We start from the raw sequence: 13,091 nt of genomic DNA on the forward strand, positions 1-13,091 counted from the left end.
ACTAAGGAGGGACCAGCTGTTGAATAAATGATTCAAACAAAAGAAGAGAAGTTACTGCAGTTTCGTTTAGTGTTTTACTGCACTTCAACTTAGTCTAGGATAGTTATTATTTAGTCCTTAAGTTTTCTCTTTTTAGTTGAAAGCACTACTAAGTTAGTATCCTTTTAATTCTGCATTTTAGTTGAGTTGTAAGCCTATTTAAAAGGCATCATTGATGCTGAATAATAGATGAAAATGGAATGCTTTCAGTTCAAGAACACTTTGTCTGCTAGTTATTATTTTTTCTTGAGTGAGCTTGAGATTTGTGTTTTCCAACACCAGCTACGCATCAGAGCGGTCCGTGCGAGTCAACATCTCTCAATTGTCCACAAGTGGAAAGAAAAAATATTGTCTTCTTTACTTTTTTGATCATGGAGGTTTTCATATAACATATTTTAGAAAATAACGTGTTACAACTAAAATAATAAAATGAGAATGTTCATTCAGCAAGCAGTAAGGCTAGTTATATGTTCAAATATTCAAAACATTTACATACTAAATCTGTATATAGGGATTGGATTCTGTTTGTTGAATTCTGAAGAAACCTTACCCCTAAATAAAGAACCAGGTTCTTGACTGTTTGCCTAAGAAAAGAGTTAATTAAAACAATATACTTTAATTAAAACCTTCCTATCTCAAGGAAGGAAAAACTTAACTTAGTTTTATTACTTTTTCTTACTCAATTACAATTTTCGATTAACTCTTATCGAATTCTCTAAATTTACAAAAAGCCAAACGCACTTTTTGCAAACTTACTCACTAATCTCCTCTCTCCACAAGAAGCCGAACCCACTTCTTGTTTACAATCACACAAGCTTACGATCTTACTAAGAACAAAACTCACAAGTTAACAAAACACAGAACTCACAAAACGCTCTTTGCTACCTCTCTCTTCGTCTCACCTCACCCTTTCTTTGATTGCAAAGAACTGCTTTCTTTGTCTTGGAATCTCTGTTTATATAGACTTTTGAACAAGAATTATTTCCTCTCTTTGAAGTTGATAATGATTCTGATTTCTGTATCCTTCTTTGATATGAAAAAGAATTTCTTTCTTTTTTTTGTTTATACGCAACCTTCTCTGAAAAGGTTAAAGTAGGGAACCTTTTCAGAAAAGGTTTTGTCTTCAAAAGTAGGCAACCTTTTCAGAAAAGGTTTTGTCTTATTCATTTATGGAAATAATTATTATATTCATTTATTTTTTCCATAATTACAGTTGTGCCTTAATATTTGTCCTTCGCCTCTTTTCAATTGGAACGACCACTGATTTAATAATGAACATGGTTCATAAGTGAGTCAACATCAAAAGTATTTGTCATTATCAATGAACCTGGTTCATAAAAGTATTTGTCATTTATCAAAAGTTATTAACACAACTTCCATCAAATTCTCCCTTTTTGATCATGACAAACAATACCCATAATAACACCAGTCCTTAGAAACTGTTTCCCCCTTTTGACATATCAAAAAGCCCAATATAGAGCCAAAACATATCCACAACATTAAAATAGAAGGATACTACCAGAAGATATCCACAAAAACTATAACAGCAATACAACTAAGAGTCATTAATATTGTCTGAATATAGAACAGAAAAACCATTAACTAAGGCCTGGAAAAGGCGTGAAATATATGATCCACACGAGCATTGTTATCGATTTGCTGTTGAATAAGTTGATCTTTAAATCTCCCAACTTCCCCCTGAGAAGGAGCCAACTGAGCCTGAAGAATAGTAACTTCATCTTTGAGTAACACATTTTGAGCTCGAGCCTCATTAAGCTCAGAAATAAGAGCAGTGACTGGACCAGCAGAACGTATAGGAACTTGATCAGCAGCATCATCCAAAAGATAACATTCAGCAAGAGTAGTTTGAGTAAACATATCATATTTACTCAAGGACCTGCCATCCTTCAAAGGTACCCCAAATTCTTTACACACAGTAGTCAACAGGTTCCCATAAGAGAATTGATGAGGTTTCTTAGGATCCACTATTCTCACCATATGTTTAATTATAAGGGAAGGCCAATTAATAGGACGCATGGTATCCAAAGCATGACCAAGACCCATATCAAGAAAGTTAGCCTCATGTCACCTTTTTCCTCTTGGAATAATACCTTTGTGGACTACTTCAAACACTAATTTGTGAAAAGGAGACATTTCTCCTTTCAGTACTTTTCGCGGTCGATCACTGACCCTCCCTAGTGTAAATTTTGAAGTTAATGCACAATTTTCATCTTTACCCCAGTGATATTCTTCCAATCCTATGCAAGTAATACGAAGTATTGCCCCTAATCTAGTTTTGTCAAAAACTATATCTATGCCATGAACAGACGAAGAAAGTACTAAATCATCAATCATTGTCAATTTCGCATAAAACTCAGCCACTTCTATATCAAATATCATGTTATCAGAGTGAAGAAAAATATCTACCCATCCCTGTACTGCAAGTAGTGCCAACAATTTTTTTATTGCAGTATGATCCCTGATTTCTGGATGAATTGTTCGCCCTCTCAAGATTTTCTGTGATTTAAAATAAGCCTCCTTTCCCATGGCAAGAAATTTAATTTCGTTTTTGGTTAGGGTTTTAGAAGAGGGAGGTTGTGAAGAACGGGCAGATTCTAAATTGTCTTCATAAGACTAAAAAATAACAGGGGTGGAAGAGGAACAGACAGGTGACTTACCAGTACAACGGCGTTTGTTGGTAGATTTTGCCAACATCTCTAGATGGGCTTGACTTGCTTGTCGAGTACGAGGAGTATGAATCGACTTTTGTTTGACAGCAATATGCTTGCGAGGATGCCGGGGAACTGGTGTAGATGAAGGGGTTGTATGTATTTGAGGAGATTTAGAAGAGGACATAGTTTCTGGGGGGTGGTGAAATAGGGTTTGAGGTTTGAAGGTTTTCTGGGAGAATGGAGGAAGGAGATGGTGGGGAAGAAAGTTGGGGGTGTTGGTCGGCTATAGGTGATGGTGTTGGACTGGGTTCCCCCTGAGTGGTTGCCGGAATTTCCGTTGTGAAGGTAGGTTCATCATCGGAGTAGTCGACGAGAAGGAGAGAGAAAGGGGCAGACATTTTTTTTGTGTGTGGGGGGAGAGATGAAAGGTTTTATGGGGAATGGAAAGGTAATAATGACGAATCGGTACTTTGAACATACCTGAACAGAATTCGAAACGACGGCAGTCACATCGAAGAGACGCTGGAGTTTTAATGTGACTTTATGTATTTCCCGCCCAAACAAAAAGTTGAAATAGGAGAACCAGGTTGAAAATATAAGAACCTGAGTCGGTGGTGAGTAGAACCTGGTTCTTTTAGTTCTGAAACACAAGTCCCAAAGATAGACGATTTTTAAGGAATGGTTCTCGCCCAAGAGCCTTGGTAAAAATGTCAGCAATTTGATCATCAGTAGCACAGAATTTCATTATGATAAATCCTTTTTCAACATTGTGTCTCAAAAAGTGATGTCGAATGTCAATATGTTTAGTGCGTTTGTGTTGGACCGGGTTCTTTGCCATATTAATAGCACTAGTGTTATCACACATAATAGGAATGCAGCCTGTCTTGATCCCAAAGTCTTCTAACTGTTGTTTTATTCATAATAATTGTGCACAACAAGATGCAGCTGCTACATATTCTGTCTCTGCTGTAGAAAGGGCAACTGAATTTTGTTTTCTAGTGGCCCATGAGACAAGACATGGTCCTAGAAAGTTAGCCATTCCAGATGTACTTTTTCGGTCAACTAAGTATCCGGCATAGTCAGCATCAGAAAATCCTATTAAATCAAAAGAGTCTCCTGATGGGTACCATAGCACCAGGTTCAAAGAACCTTTGAGATACCTAAGTATTCTCTTTACTGCTTTTAGATGGGATTCTTTAGGACATGACTGAAATCGTGCACAAAGTCCAACACTAAACATAATGTCGGGTCTGCTTGTAGTTAGGTACAGGAGTGATCCAATCATACCTCTGTATTTTGTATCATTGACTGGAGAATCTTTGTCTAACTTTGTTGTAGTGCCAATGTGAGTGTCAATTATCTTTGCTTCATTCATGTCAAATTTTTTCAGTAGTTCATGAATATACTTCTGTTGATGAATGGATGTTCCTGTAGGAGATTGATCAATTTGAAGACCTAGGAAGAAAGTTAGTTCTCCCATCATACTCATCTCAAATTCACTACTCATTAGTTTTGCGAACTCAATCCCAAGTGAGGGATCAGTTCCACCAAATATGATGTCGTCGACATAAATTTGTACAATGAGCATATCTGAACCTTGTTTTTTAAGAAAGAGAGTATTTTCTATTTTTCCACGGGAGTAACCATGTGTTAGAAGAAATGTAGATAGACGATCATACCGTGCTCTCGGAGCTTGCTTTAGTCCGTACAACGCTTTTTCTAACTTGTAGACATGTTCAGGTTTATCTGGGTCCTCAAAACCAGGGGGTTGTTTCACAAACACTTCTTCTTGTAGAAAACCATTCAAAAATGCACTTTTTTCATCCATCTGATAGAGTTTGAATTCCATATGGGCTGCAAAAACGATTAACATTCTTATAGCTTCCATTCTTGCCACTGGTACGAAGGTTTCATCATAGTCGATTCGTTCTTCTTGGTTGTAACCTTGAACCACTAATCGAGCTTTGTTCCTAGTGATCTGACCTTGGTCATCTAATTTGTTTCTGAAAACCCATCGAGTACCTATTACAGTTCGATCATGTGGTCTGGGAACCAGGTTCCAAACATTGCTTCTTTCAAACTGACTCAATTCCTCTTTGCATAGCACTAATCCAGTCTGGATCTCCCAAGGCTTCTTTAATATTTTTGGGAACAATTTGAGATAGATAAGTTGAGAAAGCACACATATTTCGTACTCTAGATCTGGTATGAATCCCTGATTCTAATGGTGTAAGGATGTTTTGAATGGGATGGGAACTTTGATGTTTCCAGCCATGAACCTGAGGATTCTGAGTTGATTCAGATGTTGGAGCATCTGATGTTTCTCTTTCAGTTTCTGTTGGTGTATTTTCAATTTCTTGAGGATTTGACTTATTTGTGGTATTATTCTCATCTGATTGTAAGTCTTCCAATGGTTTTGGAGAATGTTCAACAAGATTCATTAATTCTTCTGCTATGCCTTCATAAAAAATAACATGCATGCTTTCTTCCACTCGATTTGTTCTTTTGTTGAGTACTTTATATGCTTTGCTTTGTGTTGAATATCCTAAGAATATTCCTTCATCACTCTTGGCATCAATTTTCCCAAATTATCTTTTCCATTATTGTGCACATAACATATGCATCCAAATGGTCGAAGATGTGCTAAGCTAGGCTTTCTTCCTTTAAGTAATTCATAAGGGGTTTTGTTCAAAAAAAAGTCCTTATTGTGCACCTGTTTATCAAATAACAAGCAGTGTTTATGGCCTCTGCCCAATAAAATTGTGGTAGTTTGCTTGCTATTAGCATGGTTCTAGTGACATCTTCAAGAGTTTTGTTTTTGCTCAACTACGCCATTTTGTTGCGGAGTTCGTGGTGCAGAAAAATTGTGATCAATTCCATTTGTACTGCAAAAATTTAAGAACTTTGAGTTTTCAAACTCTGAGCCATGATTTGATCTTATGTTGATGACTTCTGTATTGAGTTTCTTCTGAACTAATCTGACAAATATTTCAAATACTTCATAAGTTTCTTCTTCTGTTGCCAAAAACATGGTCCAAGTAAACCTTGAATAGTCATCAACTATTACAAGAATGTATCTTTTTCCTCCTCTGCTTATCACACGCATTGGTCCACATAAGTCTATGTGAAGCATCTCTAGAGGTTTTGTGGTGCTAACCATTCCCTTTGGTTTAAATGATGATCTGGACTGTTTCCCTTTGACACATGCACCACAAAACTGTGCACTTTGCAGAATTTTGTTTGGCAGTCCTCTAACCAGATCTTTTGATATTAGTTTATTAATTGTAGAGAGGCTAATGTGTCCCAGCCTTTTGTGCCAGCGGGCAGAGTTTTAAGTGAGAGCACTGAGGCAGGTAAGTGAATTTTTTGAACTTATAATTTCAGTTGTGTATAGATTCTTGTGTCTCTTTCCCAGGAGTACCAGTTCCTCAGTTGTTGAGTTTATCACTCTACATTCACCTGCAGTGAATACTAACTTGTTCCCTTTGTCGCACATTTGAGATATGCTTAGTAAGTTATGTTGAAGCCCATTTACGTAGTATACATTACCGATGGCTTGTTTGAGATTGATTCCTATCTTTCCAATTCCTTGTATTTCCCGGTTTTTCCATTTCCAAAGGCTACTTTTCCACCCTTAACTCCTTTCAGTGAGAGAAAGTTATCTTGATTTCCTGTCATATGTCTTGAGCAGGCGCTATCCAAGTACCAGTGCTTTCCTTTTTCTCTCACTGAAGCCTGCAGTTTTATTCGGATCGAGTTAGTTTTGGCACCCAGATCCACTTAAGTGCCTATTTGTGATTAAAAGGATGTATGAGAATTTTTCTAGCCTATCTAGGAAGAACTTTAGATGTAGAACCGGGTTCAGGATCAGTTTTCTTTTGACTCTTACTTAGAAAGAAGAAATTTTTCTGATGAGCAGTTTGTTTTTTGTTACATGCATGACTCTTATGTCCTTTCAACCCAAAGTGAGAGCATAGACAGTCTATGTTTGGATTTTTTGTTTCAGAAAAACCTATTCCATGTCTTGAACTAGATTGACTTTTATGGAGACTGTCGAGAATTATGGAGGACCTGTTCCACCTCATACTGTTCTCTTCTTCTTGTTCAGTCGTGTTCTTTTTTTTTTTTTGTAAGGCTTGATTTTTTAAGAAGCTAGAGTTTGAATCTTTTTCTAATTCTACTTGTTTATTGAGCAAGGAACAATTTTGTTGTTCTAGAGTCATGTTTTCTTCTCTTAGAGATGCATAATCTTCCATTAGCAGTTCTTTTTCATGGCAGGTCGACTCATATGCCTTAATTACATTTTCCAAAAGTGACTTTAGCTCTCTTTTAGTATAGATTTCCAAGTTTTCTTTAGAGAAAATTGAGCTAACATGACTATTTTGGTCTTCTTCTTCCTCGGAATCTGAACCAGCCATTAGAGCATGAATTGTATCTTGTGCTTGACAAGTACTTTCTTTGTCTGCTTCTCCGGTTACTGCTACTAAAGCAAGAAAATCGTAATTGTATTCTTGTTTTATTGCAAGTACGGATTGATTCTCAATTTCTTCATTCTCAGATTCATCTTCAGATATGCCTCCCATTGCAGCGAGTGCTTTTTTCATGGATATGTCGGCCTCTTGATTTGTCATTCTCCGGTTATTGGGAATATATTTGTCTTCTTTGTCCTTTTCTGGGTTGTTTTTCTTGTATTCTAAGGCCCATGTGGACAGAATTTTATAAAGTGGTCTGGACTACCACATTTATGACACAATTTTTCTCTTGAGTTTTCAACATTCTTATGTGGACTCCTTTTTTTAAATGTTTGTCCCCTTTTCAATAATTGGGAGAATCTTTTGGCCATGAGTGCTATGTTTTCATCCTCAAAATCTTCAGAGGTGGTAGTTTTTAGGGCCAGATTCTTTTCTTTCCTTTTGCTACCAATCTCTCTTTCTTGATTTTTCTTCAGTTCGTAAGTTATGAGGTTTCCAATGAGCTCATCCATAGCAAGCTTATCTAAGTCACGTGCTTCAGTAATTGCTTCAACTTTACTTTCCCATGATTCGGGTAAGACGCTCAAGAGTTTTCTGACTGCCTTTCTTTGGAATTACTTCTCCTAGAGAGTAAATTTCATTGATGATAGCAGTGAATCTAGTGTGCATCTCTTGAATAGTTTCTCCTTCCATCATTCTGAACAATTCGTATTGTCTATTCAGATTGTCAATCTTTGATTTCTTAACCTGAGTTGTTCCTTCATGTGCAGTCTGTAAGGTTTCCCAGATTGACTTGGCATCTTGACAAGAAGAGATCCTGTTGTATTCGTCTGGTCCTATGCCACAAATTAGAATTTTCTTAGATTTTGCATTATTTTGAATTGTCAGTTTATCTGCGGCATCCCACTCCTCTCTCTCTTTTGGTACCATTGTTTCTCCATCAGGTCCCTTTTTCATAGGAATAGTAGGACCATCTAAGACTACACTCCAGAGATCAGGATTTTCTCCTATTAGATGATCCATCATGCGATTCTTCCACCATCCATAGTATTTTCCATTAAACAGTGGGGGTCGGTTGATAGGACCCCCCTTTTTACGTCCCCATGTTCCCCCCGTGTGGCGACATGGGGGCGAAAAAAGGAAAGAGAGGGATGGGGTTTCTCTCGCTTTTGGCATAGCGGGCCCCCAGTGGGAGGCTCGCACGACGGGCTATTAGCTCAGTGGTAGAGCGCGCCCCTGATTTTGGGGGGTAGGTGGTGCTGCCATTTACTTTTCAAGATGTTAATCTTTTGGTGAAAAGATCTTGCTCTGATACTAATTGAAGAAACCTTACCCCTAAATCAAGAACCAGGTTCTTGACTGTTTGCCTAAGAAAAGAGTTAATTAAAACAATATACTTTTATTAAAACCTTCCTATCTCAAGGAAGGAAAAACTTAACTTAGTTTTATTACTTTTTCTTACTCAATTACAATTTTCGATTAACTCTAATCGAATTCTCTAAATTTACAAAAAGCCAAACCCACTTTTTGCAAACTTACTCACTAATCTCCTCTCTCCACAAGAAGCCAAACCCACTTCTTGTTTACAATCACACAAGCTTACGGTCTTACTAAGAACAAAACTCACAAGTTAACAAAACACTCTTTGCTGCCTCTCTCTTCGTCTCACCTCACCTTTTCTTCGATTGCAAAGAACTGCTTTCTTTGTCTTGAAATCTCTGTTTATATAGACTTTTGAACAAGAATTATTTCCTCTCTTTGAAGTTGATAATGATTATGATTTCTGTATCCTTCTTTGATATGAAAAAGAATTGCTTTCTTTTTTTTTGTTTATACGCAACCTTCTCTGAAAAGGTTACAGTAGGCAACCTTTTCAGAAAAGGTTTTGTCTTCAAAAGTAGGCAACCTTTTCAGAAAAGGTTTTGTCTTATTCATTTATGGAAATACTTATTATATTCATTTTTTTCCCCATAATTACAGCTGTGCCTTAATATTTGTCCTTCGCCTCTTTTCAATTGGAACGACCACTGATTTAATAATGAACCCGGTTCATAAGTGAGTCAACATCAAAAGTATTTGTCATTATCAATGAACCTGGTTCATAAAAGTATTTGTCATTATCAAAAGTTATTAACAGAACTTCCATCAAATCCTTCCCAACAATTTTGCTATCTCTATCTGCTATACTCAATCCTCATCCGAGCAATTGTTGGGGATTAGGATTAGGATTAAGATTCGATACTAACTGATACAACATATTTTGAATCTCTGGATCTACCAGCAAATTAATGAGTAATTCAAATGTGAAGATCCATTTTTGTTTTGAACATACATTAGCTAGAGGTATGTTGTATTTGTAGGAAGAAACATGACGCTGGACTTAAATGAATAATAGCGTGAAAAGTAGCATTGTCAAATAGTTCTTGAGGAACCCACTGTTTGATATACCCTGTATCATGTTGGAAGATCAAATCAAATCAAATAATAATTAGAGACAAATTCACCATATATAAGGGACAAAAACAAATTACCTGGGTATCCATCCTACTCGCGGAAGACTTAGGAAGCATCGAATAACATATTTTAGGTGCTGTGAACAAGGGGTTTCATTAATAAATGTTTCTTCTACTAGTTGACGCAAGACTTCCATCACTGACCGAAGACAATCAGGGCGAGAATAACAACTTCTTAGCCCTTCCTCTTGCATCAACATTTTCGTAAGTAGGAGTGTTGCAACCTGCACATGAGAACATACCACAGAGTGATTATATCGGAAGTAGGTATGCCTAACCTTCTTTATCAGTTTATCACCATCAAGAATGCAGTTCACACAGGAAGAAAATAGGCGTGTGTCTAGAAATAAAAGAAGAATTTCATGTCCATGTAACTCATCAAACTGCACAAGACAGTGAATTCAGAACATCGTATTACGATAATAGCTTCACTACTAAAATAGTTATATTCTAAAATCACCTTTCTTAGAGCATCAATACATTACAAACTTGTGAAGATTCCCTCGTTTAAAAACTTGTCCTTCGCTGCTACTACTTCCTAAAATCAATGAAATTTCTATATTCAAGATTTCTTCAATGTGAATGAAATATAAATTAAAGAAATACGTTGTACCTCTACAAGTATATTGAGTACAGAATCGAAGGAGTTAGACAGGTGATATCCAAGATTGATTCACTTCTCCGTTGTTTGATGAATTTGTTGAGTTGCATAAGAATTTTTTCACGATCATAAGATTCGTTATCAATAGTGCTGCCTTGCTATGATGCTCGAAAAATGATAACGGCAGAAAATTCTTCATTTCCAGAAAATGGTTAATCAAATCGTTATTTTCATCTACTGTATGAACTATTGAAGGTAACTGAAACAAGTTATATATATATATATATAATAACTAGTGAAGTTGACCGGGTTAAATATTTCTAATAAAATTTTACTTTATTTGGCAAAATTTATCATTACAATTGTTTTTTTTATTTCTACAAATTTGCAAACCATTATTTCCTTTAATTTCTACTTTTACATAATCTTGGTTACTTTTGTTTTATCTTTTAAATATTTGATGATATTATTATCTCTCATGCACTTATTATTTAAATAATACCTATAAAATTTTCCGAGTATATACATATTCACATACATAACTTTTCTTATTTTTATTTTTTTATAATTTTTTCTATTTTAAAAGGTCATGAATATTTCATCCCGCAAACATAGAAAAAGTGAATGTCACATTCGGTAAAATATTAAAAGAATATAATTTTTGTAAGTTTTTATGATATAAACAAAAAGAAAAAATGGACATTTTATTTTTAGTTGTATCAAATAAAATCTCAAATTTACTTAATTTTATATAGTTGCTTGTTTAATTATTATTTTTCTCTATAATTATAACAACCTAGTATCTATTTATTGCTTCAATGCATAAACAAATACAAGAAAATAAGAAACTTTCACAAATATTTTCGTAAAGCAGTTTTAGAATTCTTAGTCGTCCACCACGCAATATCTCTCATATTACTTTTTAACTATTGTGTTTTATAAAAAATAAAATATAAAAAGAAGATGATCATGAGCATGAGTGTATTTACTGATTTGCAAAAAGAAAATTACACTTGAATGAAGCTTATCTTGCTTAGTTGATAAATCTTCTCTTTCTAAATATGTTATAGCTGATAATATTATATTTTCATATAATCTACAGTGAAAAGAGTAAATTGACCATTGGAAAATTTTTTTAATTTACAATGAACCAGTTAAATGAGTAATAATTTCAATCAATAACGAAAAGTCAATAACTTCGTATTCTTAGTAACATCATATATCTATGTAATCTATAAGGAATTTAAACGACAATCACATTTTCTTTATTCACGGAAAACTAATTATTACGTAATTACAATCGATAATGAAATGTCACTATAAAAATTTTAGAAATATTTATGTTGAAAAGTTAAAGTATTAATTTTTTGGTAAAATTTGTACACCAACCAAAAGAATGGTAAAACAACTGCTTACACTTTATATTTCAACTCCTCTCAGAAATTAATAAAGAGATAATATCTATATAACTTGCAAACAATTAATGTCTAATTAGAGTATTATCTTCATAAGATATACAAATTAAAATTCATTGCTTAAGATAAAAAAAATAATGACAAAAATTAAGATATTGCAATACTAAATTGAGAAAGAATAAAGGAAGAGATATAAAATGAACAAATAGCAGTAAAAATAAATTAGTGCGGAAAGAAAAATAGAGAAATTGTGTTAGAATTTTGACATATTTCATTATATAGTAAATTTTTGAAACGTTGCATTATCTTTTTCATCAAAGAGTTGCAATTAAGTGGATGCATTTTTTTTTGTTGAAATTCTGTAACCATTTTTTCCATTTATAAGCACACTAATTATGGAAAAGTAAATATTAATTGTGGGGAATGAAATGACTATAATTTTAAAATGCCAAAATGATAGCCTTTGAAATTTTTTATTTGTAGCAAGGTATAATTGATCATTAATTAATAATTATTAACAATACAATTGTGTAAAAATAGAGAAAAATGCATAAATCTTAAGAAAATAGACAAATACCTTTTGTGATCATGTGGCATGCCACATTAACATGATGAAGAACCTCCTTTACAATACGTGCGCTATATATATATATATATATATATATATCTTTTAAAAAATTAAATAACATTTGATATTGATATAATAATAATAATAATAATAATAATAAATAAATAAATAAATAAAAAACTATTGGCTTATATCAAAAAGCTTCATGGTAATATCCTTTTCAAAGAATGGTAACATATATACATACGTTAAAAATTAATCAAGAATGGATAAAATAAACTCTTGGATTACCTCTTTTGCTTTTCATATAAAAAGCTTCATAATAATTATCCTGTTTAAAAGGATGCTAATATATATACATTAAAAATAAAAACCATGGATGGATAAAATAATAGGAAGAAGATGAAAGACAAAGAGAAAAAAAATTACATGAAACCCTCCAAAAAGGTATAAGAAGATATGAAAAAAATACTTACATGAAACTCCAAGGAAAATGTCTAAGAAGGTATGAATAAATAAGGAAATGAATTGTCTAATTGATACATGTGAATAAGAATTAAAAAAAACTGACAATACGTGGGTTGCTGGGAAAAATGTGTGATAATGCACATTAATTACACCATCATGTATTAAGGTGTTACATATTTCCTTTTGGAAGGAAGAGTTAACTGTAGTAAAGGCAAATAATAAGGAAAGTGAATAATTGTTTTTAAAGGTTATTGAACAGAAAATGAGAGAAAACAAATTTTAAATTCTAAAAAATAAAATAAATAGTATACTGATCAATGAAGTATGCCACATTAGAGTGATT

The 13,091-nt window shown here is 34.0% G+C and overlaps 1 protein-coding gene across 1 annotated transcript; it reads right to left on the bottom strand.

The window, feature by feature from the left end:
• Positions 1–7,738: 7,738 nt before the first annotated feature.
• LOC107019678 lies at positions 7,739–8,206 on the bottom strand. The gene has a single exon (XM_015220076.1). The coding sequence runs from the start codon at positions 8,204–8,206 to the stop codon at positions 7,739–7,741; it is 468 nt and encodes a 155-aa protein (XP_015075562.1).
• Between the last annotated feature and the right edge of the window lie 4,885 nt (positions 8,207–13,091).

This window comes from Solanum pennellii, chromosome 5, assembly GCF_001406875.1.
Source record: "Solanum pennellii chromosome 5, SPENNV200".
NCBI classification, from domain to species: Eukaryota; Viridiplantae; Streptophyta; class Magnoliopsida; order Solanales; family Solanaceae; genus Solanum; species Solanum pennellii.

Bases quoted from the DNA above. Each gene is read 5' to 3' on its own strand.
- LOC107019678 (XM_015220076.1), bottom strand. From the start codon at position 8,206: ATGGATCATCTAATAGGAGAAAATCCTGATCTCTGGAGTGTAGTCTTA.